The sequence below is a fragment of the Nicotiana sylvestris genome, chromosome 2, assembly GCF_000393655.2.
Source record: "Nicotiana sylvestris chromosome 2, ASM39365v2, whole genome shotgun sequence".
NCBI lineage: Eukaryota > Viridiplantae > Streptophyta > Magnoliopsida > Solanales > Solanaceae > Nicotiana > Nicotiana sylvestris.
Window position 1 is genome coordinate 35,337,375 of NC_091058.1, and position 19,486 is coordinate 35,356,860.

Below are 19,486 nucleotides of genomic sequence, written 5' to 3' on the forward strand. Positions count from 1 at the left end.
TTTGGACCTATTTCATATTTAGTTTTAATTTTTTAATGGTTCCGTTAGTGAAAAAGGACAAAAGTGAACCTTTGGCATATCACAAGTGCAAATATGTGCCAGCTTTGTAAACGTGTCCATAGACGAATAGTAAATAGGCAATTTTGGTCCTTTTTTTTATTAATATATATGATTTTTGATATCATTGAATTACTTATCATGAAATTAATATAGTTTGTTACAAATGTGACATACAAAACAGAAGAACTTATATATCATGGAATTATTTTTACCTTGTTTTGAAAGAATAGAACTATAGAAGGAAATTGAAGTTTTTACCGGCATAGTAGTGTTAAATTATTTATGGAGGATCAATAAGACCTTCTAAGGTAAAGTTCTAAAAGTTCCAAAGAACAAAATTAAACGCAAAAGGCATAGTTATTACCAAAAGGGCCTTAAATCAACAATAAAAACACAAACCCAGATATCCACGTTAACTTTCTTGGCTTTTCCGCTTTACGGTGAAGAATAGAGTAATAAAGAAATTGCCGAATAAAGAATCCTGTACCTCGTGCATTAGCACTTGTACATATTAAACCAGTACATAAAAACGTGGACGAAGCTCTTTTCTTTTTCACCTCTCTTCCCAGTCCACCACCATACACCAACGCCACCGTCGCCGGCGAGCTCACTCTTTAGCTTTGAATAGTCAATGCCTGCTCAAAAGCGTTCGTACGACACTCCTCCTACTCCTCCTCCGCTACCGGACGAAAAAAACGATGATTCGTTACAAGGTAATCAAAATCACGACGAAGAAGCCTACGACAGCGACGGTACGTGTATACATAGGGGTGCTTTGTATATAATTATCTGTAGATTCGTATGTTTACATTTTATTTGTATATGCAAACAATTTTCAGCAGTGACTCGAGTTTCACTCAGCATATCATGATATTTTTGTGATATTTTGCTCTGTGTTTTGACTTTCAGATTCGGATGGAACTACTTGTTCGAGCGGCGGCGAGAAAGATGAGTAATGCACTCTTTCTCTTTCATTTTTTCATTTGTATATGTTTTGGTGGAATAATGCATTTTATATATACGTAAGCGCGATACGTATACGATTATTTCCCGTTGCAGTTTTGAATTCAATGATGTGATTTGGTGGTTTAAGGACCTTGTGTAATGTTAGAGATGGCGTATAGTTTGAGATCTACTAGTTTTGTTTTGTAATTCAGTTTGTAATTTTGCTTCTTATGGACATTGCTATAAGGAGCTCTGTAGCTTCTTCTTCCCATTGGCTTATTTTTTTGTTTTTGTTTGGAGGTTGGAGAGTGATTGATAGTATTTGTTTGAAAATGGTCAGGAAATTTGAATTTTGATCAGCTTTATTTTATACATAATATTGTTTGCTTGCATGTGGCATGTCTAGATGCAGTTGGAAGCTATAATTTGCTAGGGTAAATCAAGTTTGGTTGGATATGATTATAAGAAATCCTGCTGCTTGAGTTATTTGAAGATATTGTAGGTTTCAGTCATGAACTTGTGTGAATTAGATTGTGCGAACTCAAATTCTTTGATCTGTTTTGCATAAATCTAGAATACTCCACTCATCTTGTCCTGATTCCATCTGTAACCTGCCATTTCACAAAATGCTCCTACACATCTCCTGAATCATTAATCTGCTCTCCTTAAATCACATCTTTGTGAAAGCATTTGCGTTGTGAGATACATGAACTCAGAAAATATAGACTCCTTCCATGAGCAGATTATTGACTGGATCCAAAATGGTGTTTTCTTTTGACCCAAGCGATTAATATCTTGTCATGGTTAAATAGACAGAAATCACTTCCGGATCGTAAACATCCTCTTGGATCTGGAACCATTCCATGATAGAATTAGAATTGACTCCATTTCTTTGAGCAAAACCAAGGGTCCAGCTTTAGCAAAAGATATGGTGTTCATTACCTTCTTCTACGCATCCCTGTCTAGGATTGTTAGCATAAATACCAAAATTGTTCCTTAAACTAGAAATTTTGTTATTCCAATAAGTATGCTTTGACCAAGTTGTTTTGTTCTTGAATCTTGATAAATTTTGGGACTTCCAGCTCATCAAAATTATATAATAATGAATCCTGAAAATGTAGTTTAATTTTATCTCCACCCCCTCTCCCCCCCACCCGACATTTGTTTTTGTTTTTTTTGTTAAGTTTATTTCATCTTATCTTTTAAAGCTGCCTGCTTAACAATTATACTCTGTACGTGTATTTAGCTAATGTAGAGAAAAATCTATTCATGTCCCTATTTTTCTTTACGATTTTCATATTATGTACTTTTCCAAAAAAAAAGTGCATGTTTCCTTTACAAATTATTTTTCAATTTGAAAATTGTGGCAAATATTACTAGTCTTTATGCAGAAAAATTGCACTGCACTTATTACTAGTCTTATAGAATTTCATTTGAATTCTAATTAAAATAAATGTTTTGATGACTATAGTACTTGGTCCTCCTTGATCTGGTGATGGATGGGTAATTTTGTATGGGTCATGCAGTTGGCTTCCTAATAATTCTTCAAAAATAGCTAATTGTGTTGCGAATACTTGTGCTTTCTGGAACTTGTGCCTTTTACAGAGAGTTAGAGTAACAACTTCAGGAACTAAGATTCGAATCTCAGCAGAGGCGACACTAGGTGAATTCCTTCCATGGGTAGAGTTACCCAAGCGATCGGGTGGATTAGTTGTGGTGCTTGCAAGTTGGCATGTATACCACCATTATAAAAAATACATAAATAGAAAAATAAAATTGTGATTTCTGGAAAATGTGCAGTTTACAAAGAGAACAAGCATATGATACTTCTTACACATCTATGGAACGCAAAGTTAAAGTTGGTTCCCCTAGTTGATATTAAGTATTGAGCCCATGAAATATTTTTATTCGCCAACCTGGCTTTGGTAGGAAAGGAAAGGAAGCAACAACATGTCTTTTGTGTCTGGTGAAGGAAAGTGCTGAATGAGATGTAATTGCTTTGGTTACTTTTAGTGTTTTTATTTGGTGACCTTAAAATTTCCTATTTTTCTTTCTGGCAACTTGCTCACTTAAGCATTTCAACTGTTTCTTCAACTTGGGCTTTGGACATTTGGCTGGTGACTGTGAAGAAGTTTTGTTGCTGCTACTTAATACTTATCAATAAAAAATCTTGTAGTTGCTGCACTTATATTAAGTTGAAGCAAATTGGTTATGGGCCAAGCACCTTAAGTTTCAATGCTTAGGATTTTCCTATGACTTTGACAAGATAAATATAATTTGACATGATAGTGCAGGCAGGGGCGTACCTGGGGGGGGGGAGGGTTCCATGGGGCACGTGAACCCATGCTCCCTTCCCTAAATCATGTATGGTAAATATATGTGTGTGCACCCATGGTCAAAGTATTATATAATGTGATGATTATTTTGTGTATCTCTCAAAGTGAGGTTGTGAGTTCAAATCTTATATCTATATTGTTATTTTTCTCTCTCTTTTTTTCTAGCACTAGACGCCCACGTGAGATGAGCGTGTGTGGTGTCACTTTTTGCGTATTAATTAAGTACTTTTCTTTTTATATCTTTTTTTTGGTTTATTCTTTCAAAATTTTCAAATATTGAGTTTTCTATTCTTTTTTTGTCACTATAAAATCTTATATGATTAAACAAGATATGTATATTATAACTAGTAGCAGTGTATAATGTAACATATAGTCAATGAGTTCAATTGATCCTAATATTTTCAATATTGAAAATAGATATAGATGTAAGAAAATTACTATTTAAAAAAAATTATTTTTGAACTTGTAATTCCAAAAGTGTAATGGGTGCGCAACAGTAAGAATTAAAGGTTGAACCCGTAAAATTTATATCCTGGATCCACCTCTTCTTAATAGTGCACTCATCCTGCCAAAATCCTGGGTCCGCCTCTGACAGGCACATCTCAGTTTTGTCCTTGTGTGAATTTGGTAGTAAGCAAAGTTGCTTATAGAAGCATGCAACAATACCTTTTCAACTAGCTCCTTATTAAGTTACGACCTCGAGTTTTACATGATATCTGATTTAAAGAATGATAGTGGGAGACAGACTTGTGGATTTTCTCCGAAGGGAGGTATAAATACTTCTCTATATGTTGTTTTATTCAACTAAAAATCATTACTTCCCCTTCTTTCCAGCTTGAGAGAGGTTGCAAAGTCCAGGTGGTACCTTGTTCCCCTTACTTAACCATTGTTTACTACAATAAAAGTAGTGCACATGATGCTTCTTTTACTTTCTCACCTTCTACTGTTCCTCCTTTTGCAACCTAACATATAATTCAATAATATAAGCATTGTAAACAACCGAACATATTGGGAATAGGATGCACAACCAACAATACTGCAGAGAATGCGCATATCAGGAAATGTTTTTTGTCAATATCAAAGGTAGACTGACTTTTGATAGAAAATAGCCAGATGAATCTCATAACAAAATGGCTCAACAATTTTTGTTGAGTCAGTCCCTTCTAAGAGTATTCTTGTCAACCTAGGTTAGCGCTAAAGCCCTGTTTAGACAGCTTTTTTGGAAATGTTTGGAGATTTTTTTTTAAAATTCCGTGTAAAAGAAAAAAACAATTATGATAGCTGTTGTCTAAAAAGTTTTCTTCTGACGCAAAGCATTCTTTAGGAAAGTGTCTCAAGGCTATTCTTAAATGCTAGAATATTCTTCCAACAACTGATCATACAAATACATTGTGAAGTTCTCCAAAGTGGCTAAGTGGTGTCTCGTTAACTTGTAAATACATTCTTTTGGAGAACAAATGAAGAAGAATGTTGCGGTCTTTTCTATTAAAGGAAGTGTACATAATCTTCTGTACCCCATAATATAAACTGTGTATTTGAATAAGCGCGAGTAAGTTTGTTCTTATACAAATGACTTACAACCAAAGATAATAGGGGGGCTGGTAATAGTACATCAACGTGGTGTGGATGTGGGGGATGCACTCTAATAGAAATAGGAAAGAGCTTTTCAGTTATGGTCTTGCTCTATGTTTTACTACCACAAACATGCCCTCAAATACTTAAAAGAGAGGCGATTCGATTCGAGTCTGTTAGTGAAGACCTTAGATGTTTCATTCAAGATAAAGAAGTTTTAAAAAGCATAAAAATATTAAGCCAACTGGAAGAGAATGGAAACAATTTACTGCTCTGAGAAAGATAGACAGGTAGAAGATTGATAAGGTGTGATTACAAGCAAATTCAAGTGCTTTCTTGTTATGCTACAAAAGGAATTAAACCTTTTAGTAGGTGTAGGTAATTGTTTCCATTTGGTACATTATGGTTAATGCAAAAGAAGAAGGTATTGCTCCAATAGATCCATACCATAATTTAAAGATTACGCATTTAGCATCTAGGATTGATACATCTGTTTAATACATCAATTAAGCACAGCTTTTTGGATTGATGATCTATGTACCTAAACTAGTTGGAAAAGGCAACACATTAGTCTAGGTTTTGGCTTAACTGACTGTAGTTACATGTGCATACAGATATCCAGGCTAAACCTAGTTCTGGTCATATTTTCTTCATGTTACCTATCAAAACAGTGTATGTTCTGGTAAAATTTTACTTTCAGTATATAAGATTTTTACTTGGTTTCTAATTTTGTTTGACATCATTGTCTTGTAACGGTGTATATCGGAATATATAGCGGCCAGAATTAACCTTTTTTTCTTTTTGAGAATTTTCTTGATAAGTAAAATCCTTTTCCTTTCAAGAATTAAATAATTTGACGCTGATATTATTGAGTTTGCAAAGGTTTTGCTGGTAGAAGATTCTGTTATATTGTAGATTTATCTTTTAAGCATATCATATGTCTTATTGTTCTGACTACTTGACTATGTTTAGTTGTATTTGGTTGGGGATCCATATAAGTTGAAGCCCACATGAGCAACAGATTGTTGAAAAGACAAGGTGGTAATATTAAAATTTGATATAAACATTGGTGTTCTTTTGTCCTCTTTGGCAGTATATTATTTAGCACTCAACTGTTATATTATTAATATATGATAGTTTGCAGAGCCATCTAAGTAATAAATACTAAGACTAATATTTTCTTTGGCACCTGCACGCTGCACCTGACCTTTCCTTCTCTTCTGCTGCCGTCATTTTATACCATCTTTCCAATGAATATGTTATTGCTTTGCACTCTTTGTTTATCTTATAGTGAACTATTGTTAATTCGGAAATTGTTTGATTATTAAGTTATTGGAATATGGGGTATCCTGGATTTTGCTTATTGTGTTTACTTTTGGTTGCTTGCAGATTTATCACTGTGAGACTTTCAGAAATTCGCAAAGAAGTACAGTGCCCTATATGTTTAGGTCTGGTTCTTTGCTCTTTCTTGATTGCTTTTTTATTATTATTAGAATTGGATATACCTGGAGAGTATTGCATAGGCAAGATGTGTTTATGGTCGTACCACCTTATTAAATACTGCATTTCAAAGAACCGTAAAAAATTGCATGTCAGGATATGTAGTTTTTGGAAGTCATGATGCACATAAATATGCTGCCTTCATTGTCCTTTGCATATGGTAGAGGTTGGGAGAGGGAGAATGTGAAGCTCTCATCTATAGTTGTGTGTAAATGTTATGATAGTTCCCCCCGGGATTACTGATGAATTCCTTTAAGCCCGATATGAGATTCTAAGAAAAGATCACACTCAGCTGTTATACTTATTTTTCTATCTCTAAAAGCTTAAAACTATCTCTAAGTTATTTTTTCATGCAGTTTCTAGATTTTGTTTAGTGAAATGACAAACATGGCTCATTGAAACTGGGAATCTGAGGACAGCTATGTTAAAAAATCCTTTTTCTCTATCCAATTTTTGAAAGGCAGTATCAATAAAATGGAGATTTTGGTCGGAAGCAAGGAGTTAACCTACCTTCCTTTTATGTACCTAATAAAACAGCATTTCCAGCTCTATATTATCAAGTAAATGTTTCTCTATTAACCCAATTTGCAGTCTCTGCTTCAGCTCTGCAAGAAACTTTGCTAATTGGGGCTTCTCTTTCCTGTTAGGAACTGATATATGTGAAATTTTTTTTAAGTTGCCTACATAAATTTTCCTGTCGTTCATATTATGATTTGGATCCACTATGTGGATACTGGATCTGGTACATGCTTCTTCCTGTTGATTGAGGAACACATACTTTTAATGGCAGATCCATCAGGGGAAAGATATCACTTATCTGAGAAAACAACGTTAACACATATTCACTAAGAAAAGGAGAGCTACATTAGTTCCTGATTGTCTAATAGAGGAGCTATTTTAACTATGATTCAAGCTATATGGGGGGATCTCTTATAGAACATAGTGATAAATCTCTGTTTCTGTAATGTATGCCTACTGCCTACTGTTACTTACCGGTTTACCACTGTGACATGGGCAGGCATTATTCGAAAGACCAGAACAGTTATGGAATGCTTGCATCGCTTTTGTAGAGAATGCATTGACAAATCTATGCGAATGGGGTACCTGCTAAACTTATCTTTCATTAGTTAAGAAGTAACCTGCATTTGTTTATCCAGTTCAACATGTCAATTATATTTTAGGAACAATGAGTGTCCTGCTTGTCGTACCCACTGTGCTAGTCGCCGTTCTCTGAGAGATGATCCAAACTATGATGCTCTAATTTCCCTTCTATATCCAGATATTGATAAATATGAAGAGGAGGTACTACTATTAAACTCTTGTATGTCTCATGGAAAAGGTCTACCATTGACCTGTTTCAGGCCATGTACTTACTCTTTTGTGTATCACTCAGGAATTGGCTTTTCATGAAGAGGAGAAAGCTCGGAATAAGCAGGTAAGCTAATGCCAAGTTCAGCGTCAGAGCTGTATTCCATGTAGATTATCGACTTCAACAGCAGATCTTCTTCGTTCTTGTAAAATTGTCAGATACGCCCTCGTAATGGAGGTGTGGTTGATTCCACGTGCTATGTCAAAGAGAAGTGTACATTTCTCTTAATATATATTGGTGGGGTTATATCTATTGCAATGTTGAATTTGGGTGAAGTGTATCCTCTGCTGTAGGGGACTTTAGGTTATTGCAATGTGGACCATTAGGTATTTCCTATTTTTTGAAACACATTGATCTGAATCACCACCTGAATGCCTGCATTGCAGCCAACCGAATCACATGCCTACTCGAGTTTGCTTTTCTTTTTGCACCAATTCATAGTTTTCATACTCTTTGAACAGATACAAGCTTCAATTGCACAGACATTACGGCGACAATCAGAAGCACTGGGAAGGAAACGGACTGCTAGAGCTACAGCAGCAGCTTTTGCGAGGAGATCTCAGGGACGCTATCGAAGTTTAAGGGGAAGAAGAAATTTTCAGGGTGCTGAACACCAGATATCTGATGAGGAGGAAGATGGTAATCATGATATTGGCAAAGATTCTTCCTCTGCTGATGATCGCTCGATAGAAGTCAAACCAAAACGGTACAAAAAGAGGGGAGGAAGGCCTTCGCAGGCTTCAGCAGCTAGTGACGAAAATGATGCAGAAATAAACCAAGAATCACTTGGCGCATGTAGTGGACTTATTCGCTGTTCAGAGATTCTTGCCTGGGGAAAAGGTGGCATGCGAAGTAACACGAGACATGGGGGTCTTGGGGGAGGCACTGGCAAATTTTCCAGGAATAGCCGAGTCTCAAAGCTAATTGATCGTCTTTCTTGTTCAGATGAAAATGAAGGGAAGGTACAGCAAATCAATCCTATGTACCTATTGGATGCTATACTTTTAAATATTTCCTGTCTGTGGTTGAGCCTGAAAGATATTGTTTTCTGAATAGTTTTGTACATTTGAGATGATCTAATACTCCCTCCGTTCCTTTTTACTAGTCCTCTATTGACTAGGCACACTCCTTATGAAATCATTTATTAAGGGTTTATTTTACTTAATTACCCTTGTTAATGGTTATTAAAGTTGTAACTAGGAGTGTGGGTACTTAATACTAAGGGTAATATTGAAGAAAATAATAATTTTCTCTTGATTTGCTAAAATAGACAAGTAGAAGGGAAAGGGACTAGTAAAAGGGAACGGAGGAAGTATACACTATCGCTATTTGCTTGTTGCTTTCTATGACTGAGGTGATATAGATGGATTTTTTTGGTTTTGCCATGGATCTAAAAGGAAATATTTTGTTTTCTTTCAGTTGGATGTCAGACTGAAGCTTGTTCCCATATCTGAAGAGGATATACCAAGTTTGCAACGACCTTACCTTTGCTGCCGGCCCACTATGGAAGTTAAACATTTGAGCCAAGTAAGTGTACCACCATCAACCTTTTTCACACTTTACAAACCTAAATCATTACCAGACAAATTTATGTCTGCATGCTTCATTTGAATGTATACTCTATGCAGTATGTAGCACAGCAAACGTCCATAGAAGTCGGCAAAATCGACATAGTGCTGATAAAAGAGCTTAACCCCAGTGACAACTCTTCAAGTTCTGATATCATGGCTATTTCCACACTCGTTGGAGATCCTTGTAAGATTGAAATCCATACGGTAAACGAGCATCAGACATTAGGGGAAATCCAAGAGATGTGTGGTTTTAGCCAGCGTAATCTGGTAAGCTCCCTGTAAGACAACGTAAACAATTCCAGAAACATGTCGACAATTTTTTCTTCCTTTGGGGCAACTATTTTCATTACCAAAATGAAAGAATTACAGCTGAAAAAGACAACACTGGTCTAAAATTGGACATGAAGCCCCAACTTTAGACAATCTTATATTTGATAGTCATATAGCTGCGTTATAGTATTGTGCTCCTCTAGTCAACACACACTGTTCCTGAAAGATTCCACAATATTCCATTGATACTCTTCTTCTTAGCTTTATCTTGAGTATACTAATTCACGTGCTGTCTTTCAGATCTTAGCATACGGATGCAAGTCAAAGGATAGGACAGACCATGATGAAGGGAAGGTGACCGTTTAATTTGAATATACACAGAATATAATACCCGAAAAGAAGTGTAATTTCAACTGGGGCGTATCTGTAAATCCGTATAGAAAGTAAGTAGCTTAGTAAGGTGTATCATACACAGATGTAGTTCATTATCCAGGAAATAATCCCTTCAACTACATCGAGTCAGTTATGCACCTTGAAGTTCACATTAGTGTAACGATTTATTTACCTCTTTATGCACTCGTTTCATGTACTGTGCTCCAAGTGCTTAAATATAGCCTTAACTAGCCAAGATTTTGCCTTGGTGCTTCAATTTTTAAGATTAGATTGGTGCTACTTCCTACTTGTGTCACATTTGACTAATCGCGACCATATTGTTCTTTTGTTGGTTATAGACTTATAACAATCATAAAGAGGACTTGAACCTTTCCTTTGCAACTAGTATATGAATTACCCTTAGCTTGTCTCTTGCTTAAAGGCATTACAATCCAAAAAAGTCTGCTGATTTATTTCTAAAAGTCTATTCGCGTCTCATGCTTTGCTAGGAAGGTGCTTATTGAGTTTTGCGTCTCTACCTTGTTTTACCCAAAACACTCTCATTTTAGGAAAACCTTGGGCCATACAACACATCCATCTCGTGTACGTAGGAGATGATGATCTAATGTCGACGTAGATCAGCCAGTTTTCTCTTTCCTTTTATAACCTTTGGGAAAGGGAAAGGAAACCATTTTAGAGTTCTTTCCTATCCTCTTGTGAAAACGAGAGTATGGTAGATCTTAACAAAATTGTTCTTCCTTTACTGTTTTACTCGGGTTGCAGGAACAAATATCTCGAACCTTATTCTTTGACAGTGAAATCTCCATTCTTTTTCAACTGTGACACTTCTTAACAACTGACTCCCCCCATAAGTGATTTTTTAGCTTTTGACACGCTCTTTAAGAAAATGCAAATTCCAAAAAGAAAAAATAAGGATAAATTTTAGAAAAATAAAATTAAGTCTTTCTTGATTATGTAAAATGATACTTGTTTTAGATAAAAATAAAAAGTCCAAAAGATCATTATGGACACGAAGGAGTAACATTATTTGACAATTCAATCTCCTACTTTTCCAATGCTTCAGCTCACGTGACATTCAACAGGCCCGCATACCTTATTACTGCCGAGAGTGGACAATGGGCCCGTGCCAAGTTTCATAAGAATAATTGTTACTCCAATTGAAAACAGATAAACACGAACTTGCAAAACGATAATTACGCTTGACCATATAATAACAAAACAAAAACATCACAATATTCATAACAGATCTTTAATACACAAAACAAACATCAAAACAGTGGTCTACCACAAACATACAGTAGTATCAGCAGCGGCATTTGGATGGCCCTTAAAGCTCAAGTTAGCTTGCAAAACCTAACTAAAACATACTATAGTAGTTGCTTAATACCCAACAGAAATTCATATAATACGAAATAAAGATAAAAGTCCAGTGATCCATGCTTCATTAGCGAAGCAACTAGCAGGAAAAAACACTATTTACATAGGTTTCAACTTGTTGCCACCCAAAAACTCTCAGCACTTCTCGTGATGCTTAGATCTGGTGTTCCCATTGTAGAGCCTGCCATTAAAAATATAAGAGTTAAGTACTCCAAACTGACGGTGTAAATTAAAAAAACTTCAGATATATATATGTGTGAGAGAGAGATCTGAGTCATGTAACATACCAGTCATAAACAGTGGGAGCGTTAGGGTGAGAGGGCTTGTCAAAGACTTGAGCACCAATTCTCTTGGTGGCAATATTGCTTCCTGGGTGAAAAACACTCCTCCATACGTTTTCTTTACTTGCCGTCGGTGACGGAGTTGTTGGTGTCGCCGGAGTTCCTGGCGTCGGCGGACTGGCCGGCATCGAGAGAGACCTCTGGTATTTGCTAGATCCTTCTCCAGATTCCCCACCTGCTCCATATTCCATAAACAAAACATCACATAAAGCAAGAAAACAACAAACGAAAACTTTATATATCCAAAACATATTGCATGGCAGCATCTATTTTAATATCCTTTAAAACATATCAATATGAAAATTAAGAATTTTAATTAAGTCAGTGGATCTGTGATTCTGTTTGTATATGTACTTCTAGTTTTTCTTTAATTAAATATTTATGAGGATCAATTGGAATTCAACGGAACTCACTGCCAGTATATATATTATAGGTCCGCCTCTGGTTCAAACAGAGTTTTCAATTTAACAAAAGGATTTACATATAGGAGTATATGCTTTTGAGAATTATATATATGAGTACCAGTTTGAACAGTGAGGCTTTTTCGGAGCTTGCCAAGGCCATTATCAGGTTGAGGTCCAGCCATAACATCATCCCATAATTTATCAATCAACACCATCTTCTCTCTGATCTTTCTCTCTTACTTCACTATTCTTTGATCTTCTGTAGCCAGACTTGAATTTTTCTAAGTCTGTGGTGTAAATGCTAAATGTTGCGTGCTCCAATATATAGACACTCAAAAATATCTCCTATTCAAATCTCTAACTACAGTTTTATCTTTTTTCTATTTTTATTTTCCATAGATTAATTGTACTACTTACAAGTGTTAAAATTGGAAGGTAGGAAATACGAAGCGGTAAATTTAATCAATATGGCTGTCTTTTTCTATCCGTACGTAGTAACTTTGTGCTTGTATGACTAAGTTCTACAGTTGAGAACGCCCCCCGTTTCCGAATAGTTAGTACTAAAAGTTTTATTTCAAAAAATATTTTGTTATAGTATTTTATTTCCATATTTTAGTGTGTTTTAGCTAGCTATTGTAAAAAAAATTGGAAGTGGATATTGGAAGCTAAAGGTGGATAAGGATGAAGACTAAGCAAAAATGTGGGACCAAGGAGGCTGAGCAGGTTATGGGTTGCTATCCAAGTGTCCGATTATTTAAATTATATATATTGTCGTATTCTTCTGGTTATAAAAAGAAAAAGAAAAAAAATAAGACGTGGGGCCACCATGATGGGATTAATTTTGGTCTTACAACAATGAGATATTTTGTATCATTATTGGTTTGGTTTTGGGATCATATTCTATGAACAAGGTACACACATCATCATGTTGCGATTTTCACTGACGTTGGTAATTTGATTCGGGTAATATTATCGACTTTCTAACAATCAAGATTTTAATAGTTCTCTCAGGAAGAATTATTTAAGCTAATTAATTCTTCGGTTGTCCTAATTTGTATCTCATTTTTTCTATACTCTTTAATTCTCAAAATGTTTGACCTCAATTTACTAATAATAATATTTTATATAATTCTCACAGATGCTGGAATTCAGATATTTTTTTGTTTTATGTTCGATATTATCGAATTTGATAGTCATTGAATATGTTAAACTCGGGTTACAATCAATTGGTGTCACATAAGCAAGAGGAACGAGGTATTATTGGAAAAATAAAACTGTATAGTTGTTCACAAAATAATAATAATAATATATATATATATATATATATATATATATATATATATATATGTTTTGTATGTTATGTACAACAATAAAATAAAAAATAGCCAGATTTACAAGTAGTAATTGAAAAATAACCACAGTTTCAAAAGTAATCGAAATTTAGCCACTTTTCATGTAAAGATAAATCTGAACTAAAATATTGTTAAAAATCCGAAAAATATTCCAGAATAATATACTGGAGTTCGAATTTTTTATATGTGAACTTCCAGCATTATATACTGGAGTTCCAGCATAATATGCTGGAGGTTCATACACAAGTGCTCCAATCTCCCGTATATTATGCTGGAACTTTCGGAGTTCCAGCATAATATGCTGGAAATTCATAGCACCAATCTCCAGTATATTATGCTGGAGTTGTCCGTATTGCGGCAAAATAGTGATTATTTTTTCAATAACTTTACAAATGCTGACTATTTTTCAATACCAACCCAAAAACTAGCTAATCCGTGCTATTTTTACCTTTTTCGGCTATCGAATATAAATAGTTTCTGGCGCGGGCAAAAAATAAAAAAGTTCTACATTATTACTAGCAAAGGCCTTAGTTTTATAGCCGGACTTTAAAAAAAGGCCCGTAAGCGTTTAGTGATCGGCCCATCTGAGACCTTATACTCCCGGCCCATTGGAGAGACCTTGTATTCCCATCGTCACACGGCATAGATAGTCATTTTCACGGATGCTATTTGAAAATTATTCAGTATTTATTTTATTCTAAAATTCAAACCAAAAATCTTAACTTTAAGATAATTCAAATATTTTTATCTTGAAAAATTGAATTGAAAAACTAAAATTCAGGACCCACAGACTAATTTCTAAATAGTAGTCTTTTAATATGGCAACCTAGTGTCATTTCTACGACGAACTTTTAGTTTTGGACGATCTAAAATGTTGATATTGTTCTGCTAATAATATTGTTCTAAATAATTTACAGAATTTCGAAGAATTCAAATTCATCAAGCATGTCAACTTGACATTACGGTGTTTTCTCTGTCAAGCTATTTTTCCAACCATTATTTTATAATTTATTCTTTTACTACCACTAACATAATTAAAAGAAATCGAACTATCTTAAACTTTATCCAATCAAATAGTCATATAAAATGAGATTGAGGAGTACTAATTATTCACAAGGTCATGTATGAAGCTACTTCCAATTTTCATCCCTATCCGTTATGTTATTAACGTCTAATTTGTCTGTTAATATTTGTACTTGCCGCAAGACTTTGGGTCAAAATTAGTCGATAATTACGCTGTTCCTTTGAGCTAGGACTGTCCAACAAATGAATCAAGTTATCACAAAATACAAACCTAAGGGCAACAACAGAATGTCTCATCACTCTCATTTTCAATTTTACTTTGTAATATCCACCAAATCATAACTCCACATCACAAGTTATTCAACTGAGAAAGTGACTACCAACAAATGTACAACTAAAATATACCAAATTAATGTTGAAGTCAGTTTCAATGTTGGTTCCAAACGGCTCCATTTCAATTTGTGTATAAAAGACCAAGAGTCGGATAACATAGTTGTTCAACAAGCAAGCAACATCGCATATATGGCGAAGAAAAAAGCATCAGTTTATGATGCCAGAGATTCTGTATCGAGTGATTCACTCTCCTTTACAGGCCTGGTGTGTATTCAGGATCTACCGTCGATTCAGGCACGGAGCAATTATAACATCTCCTCATCTCTAGCCAAAAAAGAATCATTTGAATTTGGTCATGTAACTCAGAACACAGCTGTGAATCCAACTATTAGTAACTGCCCAGCTGATATTTTGTTCTATAAGGGTCAGCTCTTACCACAAACAATCCAACCACAGCCAACTCAAGCTCAATCGCTCAAGCAATCTAATTCAGTAGGAAACAACAACAAGAGATCAGGGATCAATGAGTCTAATCTCAACAATGGGGCCAGCCAACTCAATAATGGTCATGCCAAGATCAGCAGCACGAAAACGAAGGACGCTACTGCATGTCAATCGTTTGGTCAGAAAATTTTACGGTTTGCGACCCCTTGCAGAGACTGTCGTGCCACTGAAACAACTCCATCTATAAAACCACAAGCACTAAGATGATGAAACACAAACATAGTTCTACCATTTGATTATTTCTGTAATGAAAATTGTTTAACCCAAAAAATAGTTTTCAAGGTCAAAGCAATAATTTTATATGACAGGCCACAAGCAATCGATTCAATCCGAAAGATATAAATTTTCGTTAATGCATCGTGATAGAGATGTGGAAAATAAATTCAATGACAGATAATATAATAAAAATAAAGCAAAGAAAAAAGAATTCTTATTGAATGATGCTTGAAGGGCCGAACTATGGCTAACTTGAGAGCAATATGCTATAAATTACAATGTATAAAATTGTAGAGAAGAAAATTAGATTCTCGTGATGATGGTAAAAGTATGTCTATTTATAGGGCTAAATCTAAATAACTATTCTCCTTGAATTATGGGTCCATTATGAGCATTTACTCAATCCATCTGTTACTTTTGGAAGACTTGTATCAGCTGTGTACAACAACAACAATAACAACAACTCAGTGTAATCCCACAAGTGGGGTCTGGGGAGGGTAATATGTACGCAGACCTTACCTCTACCCCGAGGGGCAGAGATGCTGTTTCCAGGAGACCCTCGGCTCAAGAAGGCAACAAGAGACACTATATTAGTACTATCAATAGACTTATAATAAAATAACATAAAATACCATAAAATCCATAACATAACATAAATACCATAAAATAACAAAGTAACAGCAATATAAGAGATATAGGAAATACGAGAAAGATGTAAGGTATACTAATAAACAGCAGATAAAGCCCATCATCAGTAGCTGATCAATAGCATCCTAAAACTAATTCCTAATTGGATAGTCTCACTCCAGTGCGCGGTAAAAAAGAAATCACAATTTCCCCTAACCTACAACCTTAATGCTCGATCTCCATAATTCCCTATTTAGGGCCATGTCCTCAGTAACCCTAAGTCGCGCCATATCCTGCCTGATCACCTCTCCCCAATACTTCTTAGGTCTCCCTCTACCTCTCCTCGTACCCACCACAGCCAATCGCTCACACCTTCTCACCGGTGCATCAGTGTTCCTCCTCTGAATATGCCCGAACCATCTGAGTCTTGCTTCCCGCATCTTGTCCTCTATGGGGGCCAAACCCACACCCACTTGTATCAGCTGTGTAAATGCTGGAATTCCGTAACTGATGAGTTAAATCCATAACTGATGAATTAATTCCGTAACTGATGAGTGAATCCTGTGCCCGTTGAGTCAATCTCGTACCTGTTGAGTCAATCTTGTAATTGATTGCCTTATTCTAACCGTTACAATCATTTATTGCATTTATTGTATGTTACATAATTGATTTGTAACTGATGGTGCAATGATGGTAAATCCCATATAATCTAGGATTAATTGATTCCTTCCTCATTTGTAATTACTAGATATTCTCCCGCACCTGATCCGTGCTATTTTATGATGATCAGTTTCTACACTAACATGCACGGTACGAGTATGTTCGGTCTCGGAAGTGTTTCACATATCATCTTTACATGTCATTATTCACTGTTCTCCAAACTTTGCTGACACGTGTCGCCATTTAATAGACCCAGGTGACGAGTCTATTTTTCACCAATACAGACAGTTCCCCACTTTTCGGTTATTCACTGTGATATGATCGGAAAGTGAAAGATTTTATCTTTTTTATCCTTGCCTCTGCCTCATTAAAAACCTTGCTGAAAAACCCAATAGAGACAAAAACCGGACGAAGGAAAAAAAAGAGTGCAGAACTTAGAGATTCAGATGACAACTCCACCGCTTATGTTCCTTTCGTCAATAATCGGTTGGTTTACCCATGTCTTGTTTTGGGGTTTAAAGACAAATGTTTGCCTTATGTTTGCAAAGTTTGATATATAAATTTCGGCTTTATTTTCTGCCTATTTTAATGTTTAGGTTTTTGTTTCACCCTTTGTTATTTAACGCTGCATTAAAAATGCTTCAATATTCCGTAATTCTGACAGACGCGAAATCATAATAAAAGAGGTGATAGAAACTAAGCGTCTACCAAATTGTATAGAGAACCAGGTTCTCTATCAGTTCCCATTGTAAGCAACAGACTATCAGTATAGGGAATCAGGTTCTCTATTTGTTCCCACAGTAAATCGGCAGTAAATACAGAACACAGAGGAATTTTACGTGGAAAACTCTCAGCTCAACGGGATTAAAAATCACGACCTACCCTTGTAGGTTTTCAACTTTACTACTGAGCAATCTTTAGATTACAACCTATTATAACCTAGGAATTAACCTCTTAATTTCTCACTAAATTATAACTACACTATTACAAGCCACTTTGTAATAACTCTATTGCAAAGACTTAATCATTCACTAACTTGTAACAACACTATTACAAGCCACTTTGTAATAATTCTATTACAAGGACTTTACAAGTCGACTAATTCTAGCCAAGACACAAACACAAGAGTTTATGATTTACAAAGGGTTTCCTACACAATGCTTCTAACTAAGCTAAGTAGGAGTTACAAATGAAGAACAAATAACAAAGACTCAACAAACCTACGGACTTAAGATATCTTCAATCTATGGATCTGGTCCTTGAGGTTGCAGCAGCTTTGTTCTTGAGAGAGGTTGTGGCTAGCACTTGAGAGAATATTTTCTTTTGATTTTGCAAGTGTTAGAGAGATGAAATCTCTTGCCTGATGTTGATAATGTATGTGTGTGATGTCATCAAGGATGATGCAATAAAGTGCCCTTTAGTTTGACCTTAGAAAGCTACAGATGTGCTGCTGCCAGACGGTACAATACATCAGCCTACCAGACGGTACAATGCAACAGCTTTTACATATGTAGAGTTGACTGTACAATGACGAGGGAAACTGATCCCTATCTGGTCCCTCTGCTATTTCCTTATCTGATTTTATTGAGAATTGAACCAGACATATGACTAGTTATTCTGAATGCAAGGGAACTTAATTTTATCAGATTCCTTATCTTGTTCTCTCATGAAGTAAGTTGTTTTACCTTCCTTGATTGTATTTGTCACACCTCCTTTTTCCGCGCCCGAGGGGCGCAGGGGGAGTTTTTTCCAATTAAAGGACAATCGAAACGGGATTCGTTTAATTATTTCAGAGTCGCCACTTGGGAGATTTAGGGTGTCCCAAGTCACCAATTTTAATCCCGAATCGAGGAAAATAATGACTCTATATTATGGTCTGCGTACCAGAAATCCGGATAAGGAATTCTGTTAACCCGGGAGAAGGTGTTAGGCATTCCCGAGTTCCGTGGTTCTAGCACGGTCGCTCAATTGTTATATTCGGCTTGATTATCTGATTTTATACAAGCATGAACTTATGTGCCAATTTTATCTTTTAAACCGCTTTTATCATTCACTGTTATTTTTATAGGACTTGCAACGTCGTGAAAACATATCTCGAACCACGTTACATCAATGCACCCGTGATTATTGACATACCTTGACTCGGTTGAGATTTGGATTTGGGTCACATAAATGTGCACCCGATTTAAGAAAAATAAATTATTTAAGACGCGCCTAAAACAACTAACGTATGGTTGTTTTGGGGAAGGCCGTAAAATTTGCTAAACGGCATGTCCCGAATTCTAAGTGTTGTAATGTATATACAGTTAGAGGGCCCCGCCGCTGAGTCTATTTTATTTGACGAGGCTCGTCTCGTTCTACTTTTAAAAGGAATTCGCGACGTCATGGATATGCCTCTCGGATCACGTCACAATCAATGTACCCGTGATTAGAAATACATTTCGAATCCGTCGAGATTTGGATTTGGGTCACATAAATGTGCACCCGAGTTTAAGAAGGTAAGGTTTATTAAAGCGTATCCTAAAAAGACTAACGTGTTGTTATTTTAGGAGGGTTGTGAGATTTGCTAAGCAACCCGTCCTGGAAACTAAATGCTTCAATAATATACATTTAACGAGGGCCCCGCACCCGCG

At 35.8% G+C, this 19,486-nt stretch overlaps 2 protein-coding genes across 2 annotated transcripts; one reads left to right on the forward strand and one right to left on the reverse strand.

The window, feature by feature from the left end:
* Nucleotides 1-519: 519 nt before the first annotated feature.
* Nucleotides 520-10,279, forward strand: LOC104235944 (putative E3 ubiquitin-protein ligase RING1a). The gene is made up of 10 exons (XM_009789781.2): nt 520-812; nt 970-1,012; nt 6,303-6,361; nt 7,432-7,513; nt 7,595-7,715; nt 7,807-7,848; nt 8,244-8,744; nt 9,202-9,309; nt 9,411-9,620; nt 9,924-10,279. Exons 1-10 carry the CDS (start codon nt 692-694, stop codon nt 9,987-9,989), a joined length of 1,353 nt encoding a protein of 450 aa, XP_009788083.1. The 5' UTR covers nt 520-691; the 3' UTR covers nt 9,990-10,279.
* A 945-nt stretch (nt 10,280-11,224) lies between these two features.
* On the reverse strand, nt 11,225-12,442 carry LOC104235945 (auxin-repressed 12.5 kDa protein-like). The gene is made up of 3 exons (XM_009789783.2): nt 12,257-12,442; nt 11,681-11,909; nt 11,225-11,574 (listed from the first exon to the last, which is right to left on the reverse strand). Exons 1-3 carry the CDS (start codon nt 12,351-12,353, stop codon nt 11,529-11,531), a joined length of 372 nt encoding a protein of 123 aa, XP_009788085.1. The 5' UTR covers nt 12,354-12,442; the 3' UTR covers nt 11,225-11,528.
* Nucleotides 12,443-19,486: the final 7,044 nt, after the last annotated feature.

Excerpts from the sequence above, each read along its gene's own strand:
- LOC104235945 (XM_009789783.2), bottom strand. The coding sequence starts at position 12,353 with ATGGTGTTGATTGATAAATTATGGGATGATGTTATGGCTGGACCTCAA. Across the intron at positions 11,910-12,256 it reads AAGCCTCACTGTTCAAACTG|GTGGGGAATCTGGAGAAGGA; the intron begins GTACTCATATAT and ends AATATGGAGCAG. Across the intron at positions 11,575-11,680 it reads GCTCCCACTGTTTATGACTG|GCTCTACAATGGGAACACCA; the intron begins GTATGTTACATG and ends TTTTAATGGCAG.
- LOC104235944 (XM_009789781.2), top strand. The coding sequence starts at position 692 with ATGCCTGCTCAAAAGCGTTCGTACGACACTCCTCCTACTCCTCCTCCG. Across the intron at positions 1,013-6,302 it reads AGCGGCGGCGAGAAAGATGA|ATTTATCACTGTGAGACTTT; the intron begins GTAATGCACTCT and ends GGTTGCTTGCAG. Across the intron at positions 7,716-7,806 it reads TTGATAAATATGAAGAGGAG|GAATTGGCTTTTCATGAAGA; the intron begins GTACTACTATTA and ends TGTATCACTCAG.